General features: G+C 32.0%; 1 protein-coding gene across 5 annotated transcripts; it reads right to left on the bottom strand.

The window, feature by feature from the left end:
- Positions 1–7,677: 7,677 nt before the first annotated feature.
- Positions 7,678–23,056, bottom strand: SUVR4 (SET-domain containing protein lysine methyltransferase family protein). Of its 5 annotated transcripts, none has more exons than XM_086438908.1 (9): positions 22,961–23,056; positions 15,440–15,719; positions 14,686–15,274; positions 13,307–14,481; positions 12,467–12,732; positions 11,180–11,246; positions 11,022–11,072; positions 9,320–9,416; positions 7,678–8,226 (listed from the first exon to the last, which is right to left on the bottom strand). In XM_086438908.1, the coding sequence occupies exons 2-9, from the start codon at positions 15,620–15,622 to the stop codon at positions 8,171–8,173; spliced, it is 2,484 nt and encodes an 827-aa protein (XP_086295034.1). In that variant the 5' UTR covers positions 15,623–15,719; positions 22,961–23,056; the 3' UTR covers positions 7,678–8,170. The 5 variants fall into 5 exon arrangements, with proteins under 5 accessions (XP_086295034.1, XP_086295031.1, XP_086295033.1 ...); XM_086438905.1 differs by lacking the exon at positions 22,961–23,056 and adding an exon at positions 16,628–16,956; XM_086438907.1 differs by lacking the exon at positions 22,961–23,056 and adding an exon at positions 16,292–16,593.
- Between the last annotated feature and the right edge of the window lie 3,585 nt (positions 23,057–26,641).

The raw sequence follows: 26,641 nt of genomic DNA, 5'->3' as shown, positions 1-26,641 counted from the left end.
TAGGGTTATGTGTTGTGAGCTACAGTAGATAGAGTATGTCAGTTTATATTAAGAAGGTAAATTAGTATGTATTATTTTTGAATGATGTGTCGGTGTTCAATTTCTATTACGTATATGAAAAGAGCGAGTTGTGAGATAAATTTTTGGGATCAAATCCATTGAGTCTCAGCCTGTAACGATTAAGTCAAACTCTTGCAAATTGATTTATACTATATTTGTGAGCCAACATTGGGAGCCAAAATTTGTCATATATGGCTTAAGAGTTTCGGATAGGGCTGATTTTTTTGGAGGATGATCTTTATGGTGGCGATATTTATGTTATATATATATTGTGTTCTAATATTAATCAATAAATGCTTCAATTGTAAGATCATTAATAAAAAATATTTTATATCTTAATTGCCATTCATGTGTACAAAAACTACTTAAACTGAATCAAGTCATACGATTGAACATGATTTAAAAAAAAAAAAAAAAAAAACGGCCAAGATTTCTTAAAAACGAGATGATTCGACTCAACTTTCAAACGAATCAATGACGTGTCACTCAGTAGCCAATAAGGAAATCAATTCGCGGTAGAAAACGTTAGGTATTTTGAAATACCTACCCATGGTTTTTGCAGCCAGTTGTTGGTACCATCACTCGAACTTCGTACCTTTCAGTTGAAGTCTTAAGGTTGTTTCAAAGAAACCAACTCAGTGATGGTGTTTTTTTCGTTACGAAAAAAGTATTTATATCAGGAAATAAATAAGTTTAATTATTGTGTAAATTTTCGCTTAGGGTGTGTTTGATTGCACATGAAAAAAATCAATTTTCATGAAAAATACCATTTTTCTATGTGTTTGCCTAATTTTTAGCATGGAAAATAATTGTCCACTATATCCAAAAAGTCCAGCAAAGCGTGGAGTTCATTTTTTCACGTATACCCATTAATATGAAAAAATTAAATCCTCCTTAATTTTCGTCCCTAAATTACAAAATCTAATTTCTCATTGTGTCTCCAAATCACGAAACCCTAATTTCTCAATGAAATGAGGTGTTTTTCATTAACATCTATCCATACATGCATGTTGGTCAAGTAAAACCTCAATACCCTACCATGTGATAGTTTGTAATCTGGAACCTTTTCTTTTTCGACCTCCATTCAACAGTCCTTTTTCGGGCCTCATTCTAGAACCTAAAATGAGGTGTTGGCTTTAATAACAATTGATGTGAATCCAACTAAAACAAATACATAAATAAATAAAACCTAGTGAAGCCCTTATCTATTTGTGGCTATAAAACTACTCCGTTCATCGCCTTCTATACAAATATTAAATAACCTTGAGTCAAAAACCATATAATTTTTCACTCTAGAAACTCAATCTTTAATGTTCTACAAATAAAAAAGTGTAGATTAAAATTTTCAAGTGTAAGTTGTGCAATGAAGTAATAAAATCTTGGGAGTTCAAGGCCGATCATGGGGATTGTGTCAAAAGTCTTAAAAAAAGAAAAACACATGTAAGGTGTAATAAGATTGATCTAAACTATGAGAACAAATGATTTTTGGAACTTTCCTATGAAGCAAAAATTAATAGGTTTGAAACAAAAACTAATTTTTTTTAAGGCATTGGGGTTCTACTAAAAAATCCCACAACTTTATTTCATTTAATCTTATCTTCACTAGATTTGAAGACAAATTGTATAAAAATATCTCAATTAAAGCCATAATTTTTTTGTTAAAGTATTTTAAATAATTAAAAGTTCTCACTCGTAACGCACAAATATCACGTGGATTTTCTAAGACATCAATGTAACTTTTATCTACACTAAATCAAAGATAATTTTAAAGCATTCAATGTGATAATCATGAATAAAACTTCAAAAAGTGTTTATATATATGAAATTTAACGAAAAGATAAACCTACCTTTTAATTAAGTCAAAATCATATAATAATTCATCATTGTTGAACAAAATGATTTTAGCTAAAAATCCATTAAAATTATTGAATCTAAATCTATAAGAAAATTGGAAGAAAGATAATATAGGAAAATAGATTAGAAAAGAAGAAACTTTGAAAAAAAATTATCTAGAAAATTAGGAGAAGAGATAAAGTAGAAATAAGTAAAAAATAGAATGTGAGATAGAGTAACATGTAGAGGAAAGAGATAGAAAAATAAAAAGATATAAAAATAGAGTCGTGATATTCGTACTTGATTTTTTCACTCGATCAACCACTTGACTGATGTGACAAGGGCACAGAACCATAGATCTACTTCTTCGAGATACACAAAGAAACAAATTTATGATTTTGTACCCTTGCCACATCAGCTGAGTGGTTGACCGAGTGAAAAAACCGAGTACAAAAATCATTAGTCATAAAAATAATATAGAAGTAGAAAATCTTTAGAAAAAAGACACTATAGAAGGACGAGAGACTTTTGTGATACATGAGAGAGAGAGAGAGAGATTTTTCTCTAATTTTAATTTTTTTAATCTTTGATCATTATTTGTATTTGTCTCATAATTCCTCCTTCCTCATTTTGAAAATTTTATTCACTAAAAGTTCATCTTTAACTTTTGTTCACCTATTTTGGGTATATAACCTACAAAATAAAAATTAAATCAACTAATCCCGATTAATTAAATTAATATTACATAATCATCATAAATAGGGGGTAAATATCATGATTTCGTGTCTCCATCACAATGTTTAAGAAATTATAAATATTAAAATGATCTGATTAACTTAACTCCATCTTCTTGGACATCATAATCCAACTATGTTTATAAGTTACTATCATCCATTGAAATCTTAACCTAAAGATTTGGGATTCAACTGAACGAATCATGCTTCTCCATTCTTTTTTGTCTGAACCACACCTTCTGGTTATCAAAAGTATGTTCATTTATGTTTTCGTTACTTTAATCCATGTTCTTTTGGTTCTTTCTCTTGCTTTTTTTAAACCTTGAACTCGAACATGTCTATTAGTGATTGAATGCAAAATCACTAACAAAAAGTAATTGCAGAAAATTCCACTAATGGATCTCTCATCCCTTGACACTTTCCAATCAAACACAAAGGAATTTTCTTGTTTATCTCTAATAAAAAGCCCATATACAAATATTTACAAAATTGCCACTGGCCCAAGTTGCATAAAAAAGTGAGTTATTTTGAAATACCTCTTTTGATGATGAAATGATGATGTTTGTCTCTAATAAAAAGCCCATATTCAAATATTTACAAGATTGCCATTACCCCAAGTTGCATAAAAAAGCGAGGTATTTTGTAATACCTCTATAATGGTGAAATGACATGAGTTTGGTATCATCACTTGAACTTCCGACCTTTTGGTTAGAGTGCGGAAGTTTCTGCCACGGAAGCAACGAGTGATGATAGCCATGTTATCAAAAAACAATTTTTTTATAAGGATAAACAAATCTGAATAATTATCCGCTCTAAAATAATAATAATTTCTCTTAGTGATATGTGATGTATCGTTTATTTATTTATTGGTAAGCTTGTTTTTAATAAGGTTAATTAATAAGTGATGTCGAGAGTTGAACCCAAGTCTATGGTATCATCACCCATAAACTTTACTATCAAAGCTAATTGGATTAACAACTACAAACTCTCATGCAATTTATGTTAATCGTACCAAATCCACGAGCCCCTTAATAGTTTTTCTAGTGGAGCCGTGGGCTGATCACATATTCCATCATTGAATTAATATGACTGGGAGTGTGGCCCTATTTTTTTATTTTTTATTTTTTACGACCTTGTTAATTTCAAATCATTGGACTTGAGTATTTTTCATCCTCGATCAAGATCATCGGTAAAAGATAGTTGTCGTGTTTTCATAGTGGTGACATGCCCATTGATGGTATTCTTCTTTGATAGATTAATATAAAATGACTTAAATGCTCTCATTTTCAACATAAGAATTTTTTTTTTTTTAACATGGTATCCCGGTTGGTAGAGGACTAAGACCTAGCCCATAGGATAGGCCCAACCCAGGTTTCCCATATCTGATAGGACTAATCCATGATCACATGCACTAACCCACATAACACATATGACATTTTAATCAAGAAATAATCCTCAGTTTCAAACTCACAACCCAGAGGAGCAAATTCTAGTTGTTGGTCTTACCACTGAGGCACACCCCTGGTGGGTAACCTAAGAATTCTATGATATCCTTCAAACCTCAAACCTTAGTAACAAGAGAAGAGTTTGACAAAGGTGAAGATCATGGATTTTGGAAGAACAATAAAAGGTTTTTGGCAAGAGTTTGAAGACGAAGAATTGCATAAAAGGTTAAAAAATTACATTTGAGGCTGAAAATTTTGAAGACAAAAATGGATTTCGAGAGAAAAATCAATGTTTTTTCGATTTGGGGTGTCGAAGATGGGGGAGTTCAGATTACTTTCAGTCAGTCTGTTAGATAAGACGGCAGTCAGAGGATATACCATCAATTTATAAACAAAAGGCCCGCCGATATGAGATAAATCATTTAGCCCAAAATAATTATTTATTAATATATATTTACATTCAAATAATTATATATAACTATATAGAATAAGTTAGCTTGGAATAAATCACAAGATTATATTTCTATTTTCATAATAAGTAATTTTTTTATTAATCAATTTTATAAAAAATGTAATTGACTAGGTCAATATTTTTAAAATATTAAACAAATCAAATTGAATCTTAATTAGCTGAGTCTGTGAAGGAGTTTTTAGTTGAAATATGGAATATTAGCTGAGTCTGAAAGAGATTTTAGTTGAAAAAGAGAGGTATTTTAGAATACCTCTTACATGGTTTTTGTTGGTGTCTTTGTATCATCACTTGAACTTCTGACCTTTCGGTTTAAGTGTTAAAGTTGCTTCCATGAAAGCAACCCAATGATGATGTCTGTATTGTTGGAAAGAGAAATATTATCGAGTTATACAAAAAAAATTTTTTGTCACTGGACCAACCTGTAAATAGGCCCAAATACTTGAGAGATGGACCGATCTTAGAAATAATATTTTTTTTGGCACTTGGAATTTAAGGCCCATTTAGCACCTAACTGTTTACGGTCGGCTCAATATCGTTGGATACGATGATCGATATCATTGCACAGGAAAAGGTTTTCTAAAGAAACTGATCACTAATGAAATGGGCCCGGTTCCATTGACTCGAGAAATAACTCTCGTGGGATTTTATGCCTATTCTAATAATATATAATCTAAAGATAATTCTCTCGAGGATAGTTTTTCGCGGTTGGATTTTTTGTTAACATGGTCAAGATTAAAGATTGTGTGTTACTTCTTGAATCAAGGGAACCCAAACCCAAACCCAAACCCAAAATGTAAACATATTTATGTCATACATTTATATCAATTGGAATTGGAATCCCTCGACATAGGTAACTTGATTTATTTATAGGTAATTTTGACATAAACCAATCATACAACTTCATTTTTTTTTTATCGACATGGTTATCAAACTATGTTTATAAGTCTTCATTGACATCATCATCACAATTGAATCCTTAATCGAAAGATTTGGGATCGTCTAAATGAATCTTGGTCCCTACACACATATATTTGCTTTCACATTTTTGCTATTTTAATCTAATTTCTTTTGGATTTTTCTTTCACCTTTTTAGAATCTTTAATTTGCATCTGCGTCAATATTTCCGGTTATTTTTTAAATCAATTAAGTATGCAATTTTATTTTTTATATTCTCCAATAAAAATATATACAAAATTTACAAGATTACCATTGGGCATTGGCCCATGTTGGGTCCTTGAGTTGGCAAAATTGGAGGTATTTTGAAAAACCTCTTTTCATAAAGGAAGAGGTGATTAAGGAGGACTCGGTATCATCACTTGGAAGTCTTCAACTTCGGACCTTTCTTATTAGAAATGGTGTATTTGCTTCCCACTAAAGCTATCAAGTGATGATAAAAGCAAAACTACAAACAAAATACTTGAGAGGGAGATCATTTGTTGTAATTCAAAAAAACTGTGAATTATACTAAGTATTTGAATTGTGCCCCCAAAACAAAGAAAAGGAAAAAATTCGAGTACTCAATTTATAAGAGATTATCCACAATTATGAACAATAAAATGATCCCTTGATTTTTTATTTTTATTTTTAATTTCTTTAAGACATTTTAATCCAATTATGTCTATAAATTATCATTATCGAAGCTTTTATACCAATAAGAAAAAAAAAAAAAAAAAAAGGAGGTATTTTGAAATACCTCTTTGATGGTTGTTGCTGATACCATGACTTGAACTTCAGATCTTTTATCTTTTAAGTTGAATTGTTGAAGTTGCTTCCAATAAAGCAATCAAGTCATGGTGTTTATGTATTTAAATTTTTTTAATTTTATTATAATAGTTACAAAATAAGAGGAATAATTATATAAAAACCCTTCCACGCATCAAGAATACCTTTGGCAAAATCTACAAGCCACGTTTTTCCAGTGGGCCTGATCATACCTTCATCATTCAAACCAAAGACTACGGTGGCTTTATTTATTTATTTAATTTTAAATCCCAAGTCGGATTCCATGAAGGACGTGTTGATTTTCAACTGTTGGATTTGGACAGATTTCATCATATATCTTGGGCGATTTAAAAGAAACCCGTTTCGGTCAAATATAAGAGGGGTTTTATTAAATGATACCCACTGTATTTTCAACTTTTTTGCCACGGTTCTTGATTTTCTCGTAAAAATTATCTTCTAATATTTAGGGTGAAATAAAATAAACTTTTTTGACCTACAATTCAAACCCTCCAACAATAAAAACATAAGGTTCTGAAAAAGTTGGCACAAGATCAAACAAGAAGATAGGGTCAAATAGGTTAAATTTTTCTTTTTTTTTTACCTCGAAGTAGATTTATCTGACTATGCTTGATTGCAAAGCAAACTGAAGAATACCAATGTTTTTGGTTCAAAACAAATAATAAATATCTTCGCTAATATTTAAAAAAAAAAAAAAAAAAAAAGCGAGGTATTTTGAAATACCTCTGTAAGAGGGAGAGGATTCAATGAACTCTGTATCATCACTTGAAGTTCGGACCTTTCATGTGGAAATGATGTACTTGCTTCCATCAAAGCAAGAAAGTGATGATGACTAAAAACCAAACAAAAAAGTTAAAAACATTTTGAACAAATTTACAAGCACTTATAACCAAAAATACATTGATCTCACCGCCTCACCTAATACAATTCAAATCATTTATTATACACACAATTTGCAATTTATGCAAATAGTGTGGAAAATCGACAAGCCACAAAATAGTTTTTCTAGTACATTCCATCATTGAATCCCAAGAACACAGCGGCTTTAAATATATATATTTTTTTATCCCAAGTTGGATTCCATCAAGGGTTTGTTAATTTTTAACTGTTGAATTTGGGCAGTATTAATCATAAAACTTGGGTAAAAAAAATTAAGGTGATTTATACATAACCTCTAGGTTTAAGTTAATATTAGAGATATACCACTGTGTTTTCAGATTGTCTTTTTAGACTGTGTGACCTTTGATATAGGAAGATAGAAATGCCCACATCTTCAACTTCTTGTCATTATTATTGATTTTCTACTGAAAATCATTCTCTTCAACCTTTAGGGTGAAAAAGAATAGCCCTCATCTTCGCCGTTCAACATTCGAACATTAAGAACAAGATAATATTCTGGAAAAGTTGTCTCTTATATGGGATGTTGATCAAGGGATCTACAATCAATTTGAACAATAAAAGGGCTATTTCAAATATTCACCAAAACCCAGCAAGTTATGTCTAAAATACACAAAATATTGGTGAAGTTATTTGATATACCAATCAACATAAACAAAGAGAAGTATTGTAAAAGTTTCAAACCTCCATGGAAGGTTCTTCATCATTTCTATCTACTACTACCTGCTTTGAACTTAGTCAGATCAGTCTCTCAACATCAAACTATTCATTAAATCCAACTAAAAAATTCCCCTTAAAAATCAACAAAACTCTGAAGAAAATATCCCCAAAATGGCCATTGAAGCTTTAATAATGAACCCAATTACGCACTGATATCAACATTAAGTAACAAAAATATGGTTTTGATGGAAATAAATACCATTTTCAGTTGTCATTCCCCGTTTTTCTTTTCCTGTAGGAGTCCACAAAATATCGAAAAGCTTATAGTCTCATTTGTTGGATCCAAGCATCGGTTTTCTCAAAATAAGCGCCTTCGATTTGGTTCCTGTACCAAAAACAATAGTCATGAACAACTGTGAAGAGGAAACACAACTACACAAATAATTTTGCTACCAAGTTGGGAAAGTCATGACTTGGTCTTGTGTAACTGAAAATGTAGAGTTGCTACTTGTATAAGCTGAGCTCAGCTCAACAACTGCAGGATGGTTTGAATTTTTTTAAACTGGAGTTGACACATTGTACATGTACAACCATTTAAAGCAAAAAAGGGAAAGAAAGAAGTCATCAGCATTTACATTTATTTCAATTTTCAACAAGTAACCTAAAGCAGGACAAAAGTAGCATTCCACAACATCATATAAGGCTTGTCCAAAAATTGATAATTACTCCTCACCTAAGTCCAAGTTTCCTATAAGCTTAATTTTCTGTTATTTCTCCTCTTATAAATAAGAAATGGGAACTAGGGTGGATGAAATATAATGGTTTAAACTCGTAAAACTCAGGTAAGCCATCATGCTCCTCTCCAAGTCACCAATAAATAACCTTCCTTAATATATAATATTAAGGAAGTTTGACAAGGTAGATTATTAGTCGATGAGTTATTGGTGATTGATCCTCTTTAAGTAATAATAACTCATTGAGAGAGCATCGGTTGGACTACAGATTGGACTCTCAAGTTGATTGCCAAAATTGTGAAGTTGTTCATAAAGGACTCAATGCAGACATAGGTGCAGAATGAAGGGCAATGGCAGTTCCTTCTCTACATGGTGCACACAGAAGACAGGTAAGAGATTACATTCATCCCCGACATTCTAAATTGATATGGCTGTATTAAATAATGGTTTTTGTAAACACTAAGAAACTAAGATTTCCCATGTCGACCCCCAATTTCTTAAAAAAGATCTGGTTCAACAGTTTTTATTCTTGTTCTGTAAGCACAAGGGACTTGACACAAATTGATAGTGGCTAATATATCTAGACATTTCTGTAATGATATTCTTGCCACTTGAAATTTGCAAATTCAGGAGCATAATGTAATGCTCCACAAAACAAAGGTTACCTTTCAATACGAGAACAAGGGCATATCTATCTTTGATACTATAAAAAAGAAGGAAAAAAAGAGGATAGTTTGTACTAACGGTTTACGTGCGTCATGTCTCGGCAACTTTTGCTTCCACACCGACACCGAAATGCTTTGACAGGGTGATCAAGGTCAGCGAAATCAAGCCCATAGTCCTGCAATTAATTATAAGTATATTATGATACGTAACTTAATAATGGGCCATTTCAAAAACTACAAAATAAATTCAATCAAATAAAAGAGTTGATAGCTGTTTGAAAGGTTTAAAATTCCATTTTGTTTGGTCATATTCTAAAAACTAAAACAAAACAAACATATATGAGTACATTCCAAAACAATCATGTCAATTTATTTAAAATAAAACAGGTGAATTCATAAAATATATATAGAAAAATGTTCTGTAAGCAATTAAAAGTCAAAAGTTAAATATCACATTTTTTTCAAATTGGATACATATAAATGTTTCAAAACATTCTGAACCAAACAATTTGTGAACTGAACCATTGTCAAAGACTTGCAACTTACTTGTAAGTGGTTTTTTTTCTTTTCAGCAAATATGCTTAAAATGTGAATGTATAAAATATATTTATTGCCATCCCTTGGCCTGGACCGTCATGTACTAATATGTAAAGAAAAACATACTGATACAATCTGAAACATTCGAATATTTCAGAACAAATGTTATGTATCAATCTAGAATTTTGAATTGCCAATAAATTTCAGCAGAAACATATCAAAACGGAACAAAATTTTGAATTGCAGTTATTTGATAGCTCTAGGTTTCATTTTCCAGATATTTTATTCAACGAATCCGTATGGGAATGACTACTGACCACTACATAGACCAAGGAATTTCAGGTGATAGTTATACATCTGCAAACAAGTGATATTGTCAAATCAACACCAACATAATATACAAAAAACAATTGGGCCCTTCATACACTAAGTATAAGGACCTACTGAACCTGGCTGGCAAACCTTGAGGTCAACTTTATATGATGGGTCCAAGCCAGGTCTTGAACCTTTAGATCCTACGTATGGCATATTGACAGAATACAATCAATCTTTATATGTTACCGATATTGAAAACACCTCCTGCACATCTTTGTTCAATGATGCTAGACTGACCTTTCAATACAAGCACCTTAGATTTTTCATTATAATAAATAAGGAATAACAAAATGATTTAATTTTATTGGTAATTAAATGAAAATAGTTAATTATAGGTATTGGAGAAACATTCTCAGAAGGTGCTCGCCCCAGCACAATCTTGCAGAAAACCAGCAAGTAGGTTGGAAGGTATGATATTTCCCTCAGAACATAAGCATTCAATTTAGTGAGAATTGTCATCTCATTCTCTCTCAATAAATGAAGTTTAAGGTAAAGAAATAATAAACAAATTTATTCCTCATTTACCTTATTTCCCATAAATGGAATCATCCAATTCTGATATGTGGACCAGTGCTTAGTACATTGAACCTCCTAAAGAACATTATTATTATTATCCTGATTGAGGAGCTTGGTCCTGTGATTCAGGAGCGAAATCGACTCCATAACAAATGTTGGGAATGAAGGAATTCAAGTTCCCAAATTTTAGAAAATAAATCAATCATGCAATAGGTTCAAAAGTTTATTTAAATAAAACAGGTCACTTTTATGAGATCTACGCAATAGTTAAGGTAACAAGACAAAGTGACGTCAAATGGAGAGAGAGTCCAAGTGAATATTTAATTAAATGAACATTCATAACGACAACTTACCCAAGTTAACTCTTCCAAAGCATCTATCGTTCTTGTCGTGAAAAATGCCAACTGCATGAGACAAACAAATCAGAATAATTACCTAGGAATAGACTCCAGGCCGCAAAAGCAGGATATATAAGAAATTAAACACAAATGAAATTAGTCAGATTTCATACATGATAGTAATGATGATCAGGGGTCTCGACCTCCACCGGGATCTCGACCAAGTTTGCATCGCCACATCTAAAGTGATCAAAAAAATAAAGCAACCAAGATTAGTATCAAAGAAAAAAAAAAGGAAGAAAAAAAAGACTGTACTAGCATAATTCAAAAAAGGTGGAAAGTGGAAGGAGAATAACAAATTTAATCAACAGGCGGGTCAGAGGTCCATAGACAATTTCCATTCGAAAGTTTACAAACATAGTTGTATGGAGGTGCAGAAGTGTTCCTTTAACCTTTTTGTATGTTTCTTTAATAATTTTTATTTTTAAAATCCTCATAACTTAAGTAAATAAGTGTTTTAAAGTGTCGGATTTCCCTTTTTGAAGGTACCATGTCAAACACCTTCTATCCTTGTTGAACACTAACCGTCTAATAAATGAGTCTGTATCATTCTTAGATGGCATTGAACCTATAAAAAAATGAAGATGATGCAGTAAAAATAATTTCCAACTAATATAGATCATCTTCCCATCATCAAGTGCTACAGAGCATATAACAGGAAATAAGGTGATACTGCAAAAAGTAAAACTTAGAATCTGTTATTTTGGGTCTAACGTACGGACTTCCGTCAAATTGTCTAAATTTCAGAATTTCAGGTAGTCCAGATACAAGTCGGATAGTGCCTCACATACAGAAATACTTTCAATACCATGACGTTTTTATGAACCCAGTGACTCTAGCACGATTCACAACTTCATTCTAAGATTTCTATCAGAATCTACAATTTAAATAAAGCATGGGGTACTTTTCCAGGTGAAAAAAATGGCTTATGTTTGCCTTTCTTCCCTAAACTTTTACAATGGGTAATTTTAAAAATTAATTGACATCGTGTAAAATGAATGATAATAAATGCACGCGCATGGATGCAACTTGGAAACCTAAGAATTGAGATCATCGATTAGAGGCTTAAACTTGTTGAGTTTAATGATGAAATCATATTCTAAATTTTGATTTTCTTTTACAAGAAATTCTTAAGTGCACATCGAGACAACCAGTAAACTTTTTTATAATGATTTGCATGCATTGGAATAAACCTTGCTAATGATTTGCATGTATCTATAATGAGGATATTATTTCAAAAAACTTAATGCCTAAAGTAACCATAAAGAGCTTTTATTATGAGAACAAAAGATATATCTGATAGCGGTATAATATACAATGACAACGCAATATTTAGTACCAAAAGATAACATGTATGTGTCATATTATGTACTGAATTCAACTGCATCTAGAGAATTTACCTATGGTTAATAAACCTAGCAACATTCCCATATAATGTCGCATCCAAACAAAGGGCCTCTTCATCCTTTAAGACACCCTCCGATCCCCAATCAGCATCTAGTAGCACTGGATATGTATGTTTTTCATTGCCGGTGCTTCGTATGTTTCGCTCATATAGCTCTGTGTTGGTAACTATCTCCCCAACATATTCGCAAACAAAAGTACCTCTTGGCAACTCCTTGAGAGTTCGTAGACCCCACCCTTTTCCTCCGGGTGTCAAAAATACCTGAACAATGAAACATACTGAATAGTTGCAAATCATAGAAAACATAAGGAACCTCACTTAAAGAGGAACTATAGACAGCTACAAGAGTATCTTTTAAATTAATGATAGGTGCCTCTAAATTTGAATATTAAATAATTTTTCTAGGAAAATAATAATAATAATCTATTATAATGAGAGAAGGCGGGGTAGAAGTGGTTCGACACCAAAATTTGGATCCCAAAAATGACCCCACATTAACATTTAATCCTAATATAATCAGGACCAATTTGGTAAAAAAAACAAGAAAATTGCAATCACACGTCAACTAAAATCAACTTGTTAGTTTTCAAAATTACAAAAATATCTTAAAATTACAAATAAGCCTTTCAGATACATGTGCATTTGCACATGCCACCTTCTAGTAAAAACGACAACAACAATAATAAAATAATAATGACAATGATAATAGTTTCAGCAGTTGCTTGAGCATCATAGAAATAACAATCAAGCATAAAAAATAAAAAAAAAAGGGTAACGTGTAACTCCAATATCAACTCCCACTCAAAAAAATAAGATCTCCTAAAGAATGTCTTACCTGTAAATTGCATGTTATGCCTCTCTGTACTACTCGATTTCCACATTGCTTGTTGCAGCCACATTTACTCCAGCATTCTTTAATGAACTTCCTCACTAAATGACCCTTGCATGAGTCAGGAATGTCCTCATTCTTAGATCTTTCTATTGGGCAATCTTTACAGTAAAATAGGCGATGTTTTTCAGGATCACGACTCATAGAAATACATTCATCCAGAAACTCTTCCTTAACAAGCCCTTCTCGCGTGTAAGCAAACTCGCCCCTGGTTTCCCGTGCACATGCACAAGGAATGGGCGATGACATACAATTACCACAACAGTTTGAACAACAATCTTCATCCCCAATACGAGCAAGTGAGAAATTTATATAGGCGTTCTGATAAACCATATTTTTAGGAATGTAGAAAAATAATGGAGGACATGTCTCCTTGTTTATTTCATTTACCAATGAAATTTTGATTCTTTCTTCACCTTTGGATATGTCTTTCACATAATGGAACGGCCTTGCAACGTTTAATTCGTGCTGTTGGACAACCACCAAACTACGTGAATTTGATAACTCGGTACTTTTCAAATCCTTTCTTTTCTCATTTTGACTACTAGTCTGCCCAAAAACATTTTGATTGGGTCGTATAATGCGGTGAAGGCCATCCAGAACAGGGGACGAATGAAAATTGAGTGACCCATTCAAAGAACTTGCAGGAATGTAAAAGTTTTGCTGACGGTCAACCTTGGCACCCAAAACATCGAGCTTGTTAGATTTCTTCAACAAATTTATGGGTGGTGTTATATTTTTGGGTTTTTCTTGCTTTCTATCAGTGGACTCAGTACCCAATTGTAAAAAGCATTGGCACAGTTCTCCCATCAGCTTCATCAAAGAGAAATTGGGGTCACTTATTTTGTATGATTTGACAAATCTATCCTCCACCATTTTCAAAGATGCACGTAGACTCGGCATACGGAAGTCTGGCCTTCCAATAGCAGAGTTACAGCTCAACAAAATTTTAACATCTCCCAACGGGGATGAAGCAATCTCAAGATATGCAGGAGATGCCTCTGAAATGTTTGCAAGCTCAAGACCTGTTCCAGTTTTGCACCCAGAGTCTGAAACACGATCGCCATCTTCCCCGTTAGCATGTTGGTTTGACATGGATTCCGAACCATCTACTTCATCCCCTTTATAAATCAAGAAAAAGATAGCCAGTTAAAAACACATCAACTAAAACTTAGTAATCAATCAAATTTAATGCAAAACAAACAAAAAATATTTTATCTGGTTTTATAAGGATATGCCTGTAATTTCTTTTAGGAACTCCTTAATTAGGAGATTTTGAAATTCTTTGCCAAATATTAAGCAACTAAATAGAGAAATTATTATACCATTATTTATAGCAGGATGCGAGGGTGGATGGATCACGGCAATTGGAACCTCGAACTGGGGAGATTCATCGGTAAATTGTTCACTTTTGGCTTTAATCAGAGCATTATAGTGACGATGATTATGGAGTAACACAGGCTTATTTCTATCGGCTCTATGGTTTGATAGAGCTGAAGCAGAGTTAGATTCATTTCCATTGTCTCTGGTACAATTTTGAAGCAATAAAACGGGTTCAGCACTTCTGTCTTCAAGATAGAGCTGAGGTGGTTCTTCCATTTCCTGTCCGAGACAAGCTTGAGATGAAGTGGGTTCATTTCTTTTGTCCCTAATACGCAGTTCAGGTAAAACGGGCTCAGGTTCGGATCTTCTTTCCCTATGAATCAGACGAGATGGCTCAGCCGTTTCCTCTCTGGGAGAAGTTTGAGGTGGTTCATTATCTGAATTTGGCCTTCGAGACGATGTTTCACCCGACACTGAGCTAGAGTTGCCAACAGAAGGCAAAATCTCATGTTGTTCCAAACGAATTCTTTTCAATGGAGTGCAAGAGTCTTCTTCCAACTGAGGATCCCTCCTCCTGTTTGCTTCCTCTGCCTGTTAAAGGAGAGTAATATAATTAGTCAAGGTATAAAATATCATAACTATTGAATGTTTTGGTTAATGAAAAAACCGTTACAGTATCAGCTACATTCCCGAAACAATCAATGTTTTGGGGTGTATCAACTGATACATTCCGATATAACGATAAAATGAAAGTACCTTCTCTTCGTCATACTCAAATATAGCATCTGCTAGAACTTGATAATTTTGCTCTTCGATAAGCTCCCATTTATTATCATACAATTTCAAGAGATTTTTCAAGACTGGTTTCACCTTTTCTTTAGGAATACCAAGGATCTCCATTGCTTCAAACGCCATCGTGACTCTTACATTATTCGCCATTGCTGATCCAGGAGTTATAGGAAAACAAACACTATGAACACTAACTTAGCAGCTACAGTCTCTAACAAAGGCACAACCCCAGAACACGAAGCAGAACCTACAGATTCCGAATCCTTTAGTGTAAGCAAAGGGAAGTAAAATTTCCATCTAAGAGTAGATTTTGCTCAAAAGAAATTGCGTAAACATTGTCACAGACAACTTCTAACATGATTTTTGTATTAGTATCAAGGCATGATGCTTCTCACATCCCAATATGTAAAGTGTGATATTATTAAGCAATATGCAAATGATAAAAAGTATCGAAACTTCTCGTCTAAGAAAAGTATAAGTTATTAAGAGAACCGGAAAACTTTCGAAATAGAAATGCCAACTAATAATGCATAAATCTTCAGATTCAAATTTCAAACAATCGGAAGTTATTCTGATTAGTATTAAATGATTCTACAAACTAAAAAAAAAAATAGAGAACAACACATTAAACAAAATGTTCTAAATGTTGCATAACTATGAACATTATATGAATTATTAGAAAGTAAAGCATTGGTAAAGTTTCATCAGGAACAAAGCTTCGAGGCAAAATTAAACTAACCCAGAAATTAAAAATTCAATCAAATAAAGTAAAAGTAAAATCCCTGCAACAAATTTTCTCAGGTGAAAGAAATTTCTCACCATGAAAAACTAAGTCCTGTTTGGATCACCATTTCTACAACAAAACATAAGAAAAAACCAGAATCTTTGACTCTCCATAAAAAGGAAATAAATCAAAACCCTGAACATTGACTTCACCACGAAACCACGTTTAAAGGCGAAGCCGAATCAAATGTACTTACTTAGCACATCTAAACACCGAAATCTTCAAAAACTTAACCAAAAAAAAGAGGGAAAAAACGCTTCTGTAAGTAAGTTCAAGTCGTTCTAAGTAGAAATCAAAGCAAAGTCAACGATTTTCATGGCGATTTCGATACGAAAAACAAGAAAACGAAATGTTAATAGAAGAGCACGTACCAACATTTCGAGCAAATTCGAAAAACGAGACTTAAGAACTAGGGCGAAACACGAAAATGGAAAAAAACAGAAAAAAAAAAAAAGTTGCAGAGAGAGTGAGCAGAGAAGGACGAGAGGGGGAAAGAGAATATGAAACGGCCTCTCTTTTTCAAGTCGCTTCTCCTTCTGTTCTGCCTATTAATGTGACTTCGATTAACGTGCGCCTTGGTGTTAACTGTCAAGCGTCTTAGTGCTTCAGAAAATTTTCAGTCCAGAATCCAGATTCAGTACTCATGAAGTAAGGTTTCTTAACCCACAACAGTGCAATTCCGTTTTTTTCTAGAGTTTCTATTGCCACACCAAGTTTTCCTTAAACCATGCCAAAATGTGTGTTAATTCTTTGGCGATTGAATTATTTACGAAAACAAGCACGACTTTTTTTTCTAATTAAAGTTTTGGTACATTATTCGTTTTATTTTAAAAAACATGCATTCAGTAGATTGTTCACTTTTACATATCTACAAACTCGTAAGTTCAAAAATGTCAAACTTACGAATTCGTAGATGCCTAAAAAGTGAACAGTGTATCATGTGGATATCTTGAAAATTAAAATGAATTGTGTCTCAAAATTAGAATTTCAACACATTTAATGCAGGATTTGGAGATTCACCCTTGATCATATAAATTGAGGTGGTATTAGCAAAAGTCAGTATAGTAATAGAAGCTCAATTATTTATTTTAGACAAATGTATCGTCAAAATTGTCAATCCAAGCTTCATGTTAAAAATCTAATTAAAAAAGTATACATGTTTGGACTTGATCTTATCAAATTCTCAAATTTAAAATAAAAATTTAATGGTAAAACATAAGTTTTTATAGGTTTATTTTTTATTTTATTATTTTTTTTTTTAAGTTGATAGAATTTTGTCCACTACACCCCTTTGGCATGGAATCATTCATGTATTTGGATGCCACAAGGTGAGCTCACTTAGTAAGATTTGAAATCTTACTATGTAAGTAAGGCTAGCCTTACTCTTCTTGTGGTATGTGGTTTGTTTTTTCCTTGAAATATGACTTATTATTTATTTAGAAAGTGTAAAATGCCAAACATTAGTTTTTGTTTTTTTATATACCCTGGAAAATAACAGCTGGGAATGGGAAATTAAAAGAGAACTTCTACTAAGCGCACCAATATTTTAATCGCGACACTCCATTCCTTCTCTTTTGTAAACTTAAATTAAATTTCACTTACTTGATACATTCCCGAATAAAAATTCATACATCGTCACTGAGGCGGAGCTAGTAAGGAGACATTGGGGGCAATTGCCCCCACTCAACATTTTTTAATATTTTAGATACTCTTGAATTTATGCTTAAATTTGAGATACCCCTACAATTTGAACTACCGACATGTCCTATTTGACACTATTGCCCCCACTCCCTCATCTTCCTTCAATTTTTGCCCCCTCCCCCTCCAATTAACTGTTTGCCCCTACTAGAAGAAAATCCTGGCTCCACCCCTACGTCATCGGAATCTTGGAAATTAAAATCACTCTATTATCATCCTAACTACACATAATCTACAACTTTCCTCCAATTCATCATTCCTTTATCAACATTGATGGACCATAAAGTTGATTAGGGTTAATAGTTAGCTAGTTTGAAGAAATGAAAGATATAATATTAAAAAAAAAATTTAAAAGGTGGAGGGGAGGGGATTTTTATGGATTTGAAAAAGTTGAGAGATAATAAAAGATTTGAACTAGGGTTTAATTTTTTTTAAAGTTTGGAGACATAAAATGAGATTATTGAAGCTTTGATTATGAATATACTTGGAGAAAAAGATAAAGAAAAAGGTAAAAGAAGAGGAATGGGGGATGGAGGATTGGATGAAAGAAAATGGAAAATAAAGATCAAGCTTAATAGAGGGGGAAGAGTGATAGAGTATAGATGTGTAGTAAGAAAAAGTTGGTGTGCCAGTAATTCTCTTTCTATAAACAAGTACTAGTCAAAATTTTCTATTTTCCTCAGATTCTTTTTCAATGTTCAAATAGAAAATTTCACTTTTTCCTAAAGTAGAACAAAAGAAAAAAAAAACAATAAAATAAATAAATAACTTAGTCCCCCCCTTTTTTTTTCTTCCCAAAGAAAAACCTTTCATGGGCTCTTGTGTAATAATAATCTATATAATAAAACATAATAATTATCCTCCCAATGTTTCTCCCATTTTCCAAGAATAACCCTTTTAAATTTTTACTTTATTCCTTCTTTTCATTTATCTCCCTTTTCGATCAAAGTCGTATTCAGGAATTTCATATCGCACTTCTAGACGTGAAAGGTATGAGAACCATAAATTCTTTCCATCAAGATTCGAAGAAGATATGAGGTTTAGTGTGAGGTCACTTCAACATTATTCTTCTAATAATATCCATCTAACTTTATCATTTTTTTTTCTTTCCCTTTTCAATAATATATCTATAACTTTATAAATTGTCTTTCTTTTTTTCCTTTCTATTTTTTAATAATATTCTTTCAACTTTCTTATTTTCTCTCTTCCCACTCATTTTACAGTTTTATTGTCTTTCATCTCTTACCCCTCAACCCCAAATAAGATGTTAATGTTTTTTAAAATAAAAAAAGAAAAGAAAAAGACATTTGTTGAAGGTAAAAATTTTAATATAAATTTTCTACAGATTTATTTTTCTTAGGATCGATAAGAAATATATCTTTCTACTTGAATTGTAGAAAGGCCAGAGACAATTTATGAGGAGAAAAGGAACAAAATCATAAAAAGAGATGATCTATATGTAGATAAAGTGTCAAGAATATCACAACAAGTGTGTAATTATGTCACAAATGCAAACAAATCTTTATCTTCTTCTATGATATATATTAAAGGGCCCCAATCTTCATATTTCAAAAACCTAAAATTATTTTACTAACAATAACAATAAAATTGTACAAAATTAATTTTGAACACTTATTATTAACAAAAAGTATATATATATATATAGATACACAATGAAAGCTATATAAATATATATAATCCCAAACATTGGTGTCGATCCACTTGTACTGGGCTTTCTCCCATTATAACAGCAAAAATTATATTTTTCTTTTTGCTAGATTTTAGAGTATTTGATGAGTCCAACTAGTCTTACTGGGGGTCCTTGGGCTGAACTTGTGGCATCCAAAACCATGATCCGATGTAGAGGACAAAAATCTATGAACTTTGAAGGAAAAAAAATCCAATTTTTTTATATAATAATTTTCACTATTGAATTTTAATTTTATATTGGGGAGTTAGGTGGATGATCGGTAGTCGTCCATTTTCAAAACCTTAGATTAAGTCCAAATATATTTTTTATATGAGTTTTTATGTGATATAAAGGGGGCTATGGTGTTGGATTGCCAATGTGGCAATCCATTTGTGCAAAACGACCCTTAGTAAGACTTAAAATCATACTAAGTTAGTAAGGAAAGTGTTTTTCTATTAGATATGAGGTATATGAGAGTACATCGAATCATAATCTCAATAATTAAGATGGATTCTAATTTGACCAGATTTGATTTCCTATATTGGAGTTTGTTTCTATTTAGAATTGCTTTTTCTTTCTATTGGTTTCTTCTATACTAATCTTACCAAAACTATGATGGAATTCATTTTTTCTTTATGGTATTAAATAGTGGCAATAATTATTAAATACAATTAGAATTTTTTGATCATCTATAAATAATATGAGATAAAAAAAAAAATTTATTATTTTATATAGTAAATTTCATATTCCTTTTTCAAAGGACTATGCAATTGCAGGAGGATGATTGAAAATATTAGAGTATAAAGAAAAAAAATAATAGAGGACTAGAGCAATCCAAAATAAACAATAAAATACAATAAATATAACCTAATTTAATTTTAATATATCCCAATCTTATTGAAAATATGATTCAATGTATACACCTTAATATAATATGTCATATGTAATCCTAGAGTTTGCTCACGCCTATGGTAGAACCATCCCCCATTGGGGCAAGGGATAGGAAAGGAAAGACAAAAAAGTTGGAGTGGTATTCTTGAAAAAAAAATAAAAAAGGAAAAAAAATAATAAAATTAAAAGTTATCATTGAGATTTGTAAGATATTAAATCCAAACCCCCCTTTATGTGAGAGATATAAAGGAAGTGGAATCCACCGATGAGTTTTATTACATAGATTCTAATTTATTTTTACTTTTTATTTGTTGTTTTTATATTTAATTTTGTATTATATATTTAAAATTTGTAAAACCTTTACCATCTGCATAATAAAATGCAACGGTGGACCCTACTTTCTTTGTCTTAAGATTTATATCATAAATAATGTATGTTGAGGTTTTTTTTAACCTTTTTCTCTTGTTCTTCTTTTCAAAATAAAAATATTTTTCTTACTAACTTAGTAAAGATTATAAGCTTTACTAAGGGTCGTTTTGCTCAAATAATCCAACACCACAACCCTTTAAATTTCATCGAAAAACTCAATTTTTTTTTCAAAGAAACATTTTTTTAGTTTAATAAAAGATTTTGAAAATGGACGGTTCTTGAACTTCCACCTAACTCCAAAATAAAATTCAACGGTGAAAAATAACTTCTTCTTTTTTCTTCCAGAATTCTTATAATTTTGTCCTCTACGACCCTGAAGCATCATATCATGTTTTTTGATGTCACAAGATGAGCCCAAGGTCCCTTAATATAAGAGTCAAATTCTTACTAACTTAATAAGGCTAGTAGACTCTTTCAAAAATACCTCTAACTTTATGCTCTCTATTCTTCTACCTTTTTTTGGCAATATTACTCTTCCTACTTTATTATATTTTTCTCCTCTCTTATCTCTTTTAACTTCAAATATTCTTTAATATAACCACTCCAAAGTTATTGTCTCTTTCTCCTCTTTTACCCCTCTCAACCCCAAAGAGGATACATGTACCGTCAGCAAGGGCAAACTCTAATTTAATATAAATAATGAAATAAGAAATTTTACTATAGAATTGTTAGAAATATAACCATGAAAAATCGTTTACTCTTAGTTGTGTAATTTTATTTTTACCTATAATAAGAGTTTGTCACCTGGCTTGGGAATGGCACCAGGCGTGGGCATTGCTATGCCCTATTGCTCTGTTGTGGCCAATCCCTAGAATATGCACACACACACACACACACAAAAATCGAGATCAGGGGTCTCATCCATAGTGGGGCCTTTGGTGCATACCAAACAAATAGTCCAAGATCTATGTTTAACACACAAACAATGTTAGGAGTATTTTTATTATTTTTATATGAGATCAAATGAGGATTTATTGTAACATCTTTATAAGACAATATATAGCTAGAGCTTATAAGTGGAGAGGCCCTTAAGCTTATAAGGAGAAAGACAAGGCAATGAGTGTCCAATGTGGGACTAAACGCAACACGTTCCTGCATGTGTGGGCTGAATTGAATCAAATCACGTGGAGATATGAACTGAGTGATGTAGAGGAGAGAAAAGCATGCTTTGATATCATAATAAGTTTAGAAGTCCAACTCAAAACCAATTGACTATGAGTGGAGAGGCCCTAGAGCTTATAAGGAGATAGACAAGGCAATGAGTGTCCAATGTGGGACTAAACTTAATACACCCTTGCACGTGTAGGCCGAACTGGACCAAAACACGTGAAGATGTGAACTAAGTGATATGGATGAGAGAAAGACTTGCTTTGATACCATAATAAATTTCGGGGTTCAACTTAAAATCAATTAGCCATGAGTGGATAGGCCCTAAAACTTATAAGGAGCGAGACAAAGCAATGAATATTTGATGTGGGACTAAAATCAACATTCACTGTATCATTAAAAACTCTAAAAAGGTATGGATTTCATTTTGCCACCTATGCCATGAGAAAATGAAATCCACCCCAAATCAAAACCCTAATCTTTTTTATTATTTTTCTTCCTTCCTTCCCACCACAACAACCATCATCACATTCAATTGTTGTCACCACCACCTCCTCTTCCTCCCCAACCCTGTAAGCTCTCTCTCTCTCTCTCTCTCTCTCTCTCTCTCTCCTTCTTCTTATTCCTCCTTAGATTTTTCTTTCCCCTAGATGCAATCAAACAATGCAATTTGATTTTTTGACCCTACCCATATTCTACCTTTGTTTTCCCCTGGATTTCAAATTCTACGGGAATTGACTTTCCAAGTAATCAAACAAACCCTAAAATCAATTTTTTTAAACATTCTAAAGTGCATATTGTGTCGTATGTTGCTAATCTAAGAAATTCTAATTATATAAATAAAAAAACATGTATGCATATAATAATAAAAAATAAAAATAAAACTTACCTGTGAGCAGATCTCCAATGCGTAAAATTTTGATGGGCTAGTGCTTATTTTGATATTTTTGTAAATTCCTTAAAATCTCACAAGTTTTTAGAAATTAACCAAACTTGGAAGATGTCGATTGTGATTATGTGAATTATACTAAGGAAGGCCTCTTATTTATAGAAGGTTGGATCGATAGAATTTTAATCTATAGTCGATGTGGGATTTAAAAAAATATAGAAACATAACATAACTTCTTTACTTTTTGGGTCAAGATTCAACGCACGCACATCTTCATAAATGCAGACCCTCCTATCTATTTCGACCAGTCCAATTCCATTTATACACACAATCGTAAAGATTTTTTATGTTAGGAATACACTATTTCTATCTATAGGCCAATCTGACAATTAGATCGTGTTCAAAAATCACTTTACTAGATTTTCACTTTAAATTTCAATATCTCAAAAAAAAGAATTATTAGTTGAAATATTTGTTAGAATTGGAATGCAATTAGGTAGTCATGAACATTATTGACATATTGGCACGCTCGATTCAAATTATTTATTATGTGAAGTGACAAACCAACTGAAATTGTGGGTTTCCGAGTACAAGATTGGCATGTTAAGATGATTATCTAATTTGGACTCTGGTTCTATGATGGAGGATCAGTCGATAGAAAACTTGGGAGCTAGTATCTTGAATTTATTAATTTAATGGTTTTGTGTTGCTCAGATACATTGTTCTTATGGGGGGTGGGGGGTTAAATGAAAACGTTTGGACAAGAAACATGGTCAGCTAAGGTATTGGGATGATCCAGAGATGATGAAAATGCCCATTTTGTCACAGAATGAGTATGATAGCCAGCAGCTTTGTCTAAATGGATTCTTGGAAGATTGCCTTTAGAAACGAACTTTGTCATGGGAAGGTGTGATCCTAATCACCCGAGTATTTGAGTGCCTAAGGTCTGGTCCATTGAAGTAATTTTGCTAGAAAATTTTTAAATTGAAGATTTAAAATAAATATTCAGTAATTTCGAGCAATCGAGATTTTGTCGTTGAAAAACTCGTATCCAAAAAAATAAAAATTAAAAAATTAATTTCTTTTGAATTTGATCTAAGGTTTTGAAATTGGGTGGCTACTGAATTTCTATATAACTCCCAAACTTAAAATTGAAATTCAACGGTAAGTCTAAGGACCCTTAGTCTATCAATGACATTTTTTTTTTCTTCCTTCAGATGAAGTATTAGAGAAGCATTTGTCAAATATAACATTTTTACATTTTATTATCTTAAAAAATTAAAATTGTGAGAGGTAAATGATATCTTACCTACCACATTTGTCATATGCATATCTATTGATATAATATTTTACCTACCACATTTACTGTACCAAATATATATTTATAAATATAATATCTCACCTATCACATTTATTATTATTTAAAATTCTATTAGAATAACATCTCATCTATTATATTTATTATTTTAGAATAAAGGTGACATTTGATATGATATACTTATGGGTACTGTTAAAGGAACCCCGAAATATAGTCAAATTGTTTTGTCTTATATGAATTAAAAATTTTGTATTGAATTACTTTTTGTTAGGATGATCTCGTCAAAATTAGCCCATTCTGAAATTTCTAATCCCATCAAAACAAATTGAAGAATTGTAAATCATCCAAAAAATTTCATAAACCACATTTGATGGGGTTAGAAGTTTAAGAATGAGCTGGTTTTTTGTTAGGATGATCTTCTCATAAAAAATCAGCCTCTTTCTAATTTTAAACCCATACAAGACAAAGAAAATTGGCTATGGTGTGAGATGCTCTCGGTAATAATTGGGGGGGTCTTTAACACTACCTTAATATAACATGCCTAAATTTTTTTTTGTTATATTAAATTTCGCTTATTCTCGTTAATTTTTTTTTTCTAAGGATTCTTAGATAATTAAACCTAAATTTACATCATGTAACATAAGTATTTTAATATAATTAACTTTGAGAACTTGATGACTTAGTCAACACTTGTGATGAATCCCATCAAGTTATGCATATTAATCGCTATCTTTTCTTCTTTTTTGAACCATGTGGGTGATTTGATTGGTGCATTTTATGCTTATACGTGCAATAAATAAAAAATGCTTTTATATATAATAAACTAGAGGAAGAGAATGGACCAACCAAAATATTAGTGATTTAAGATCTAAAATATGAAGTATATTCATTAATCTAATTACAACATTCAAACCAATCACCCAAGTACTGATATTAAAATTTTAACAAGGTAATAATGTCTATTTTTTTTAATATAAAAAAAAAAAAATTCATACGGATTTGTTTACATCAAGATGATTGTTCCAATCTCATTATATAAATATAATGTTAATAAAATTCAAAAGAAAATAGTTGAAATGCAATAAGATTTGCCCTTTCACCACAACTACATATTAATAAGGCAGGCTTGATACAAGTTTGAAGCCTAAAGCAAAAACTCTAAATGAGGCTTTTTTTCTTTTTTCGAACTTCTAATGTGGGATTTCCCAATAATTATTTATTTTATTAATTTGTTTAACTTTCTTTGTGGGTAGCAGGGACCTCTTCTAAAGTGATTTTGTTTTTTGTTTTTTCTTTTTTTTTGAGGGGTGGGGACTTTTTCGTGGAGACGCCCTTAATATTTTTTGAGTCGTGATTAATGTATGCGGTAAATCATATGTGTGGTCGGTACATGGTTGACATAACAAGGGCAAAGAACCATAGATCTTTTTCTTCGGTATACACAAGGAAAAAGATCTGTGGTTTTGCATTCATCATTAATCATATTTCTTTTGGGGAAGGCTCAAAGTAACAGTTCAACCTGGGATCTCTTAAGAAGTTTAGAGTTTTATTCTCGGATCTTTCAAGTTCCAATGTGGGGGGGACCTCTTAATTGGTTTTTTTTTTTTTTTTTTTTTAGAATAATGCTGAAGTGACCTCAAGATTGCACCTCATATCCCACACCCTGACGTGAAAGTGGATAGGAACCAGTAAAACGTATCTATGGTTCCTATCCACTTTCACGTCAAGATATGCAATGTGAGGTCTAATATTGAGTCACTCCAAAACAACTCTTTTTTTGAAACATCAAACATGAAAATCTTCTAGGAAGTTACGATTTTCTTATGTAACCTCTTAAGATTTTTATTTTTTAGATAATTTCGAATTGATTGTGATGGGTTTGAAACATCACAATGAATATGATTCTAATTGTAATTTAAAATCAATGAAGGATTAATTCAATTTGGAGGAAAACTCAAAAAGCTTACTCCCACCTCAAATTGAGACTTCCCATCTGGACCCGAATCATGTCATTCTCCCATCTTCCTCCTATTTGTCTTTGTTTTGAGATCTGACCATAGTGAGGTTCTATGGGTAAGATATTTGAGGCGAAAGGAGACCAACTGATGTTGCACATCATCTACATTTATAATGACTACCCTCTCAGACTTGATTTTAGACAAAATGAAATAGAGGAACATTATTCATTTAGGCAACCCCAAATATTTTGAAGAGGAGGCTTGTCGCTGTTGTAATCACACCTAAATGAGAAGCATTGGCCTTACAAGCTTGAATCTCATGCGGTGCAAGTGCCAGAGATTCAACAACATGACTCTCCTATTGGTGTGGCAATATAAGCTCTCATTTTACATAAGATATCACAG

This window comes from Akebia trifoliata, chromosome 4 (genome assembly GCF_017979445.1).
Source record: "Akebia trifoliata isolate Shusen 1 chromosome 4, ASM1797944v1, whole genome shotgun sequence".
NCBI classification, from domain to species: Eukaryota; Viridiplantae; Streptophyta; class Magnoliopsida; order Ranunculales; family Lardizabalaceae; genus Akebia; species Akebia trifoliata.
Note: the sequence above shows the minus strand (reverse complement) of the source record. Positions and strands in the feature narration are given on the sequence as shown.

Bases quoted from the DNA above. Each gene is read 5' to 3' on its own strand.
- SUVR4 (XM_086438908.1), bottom strand. From the start codon at position 15,622: ATGGCGAATAATGTAAGAGTCACGATGGCGTTTGAAGCAATGGAGATC. The intron at 15,275-15,439 runs GTACTTTCATTT...CTCCTTTAACAG, and splicing joins TTGAGTATGACGAAGAGAAG to GCAGAGGAAGCAAACAGGAG. The intron at 11,073-11,179 runs GTATGAAATCTG...TGTCTCATGCAG, and splicing joins CTGATCATCATTACTATCAT to TTGGCATTTTTCACGACAAG.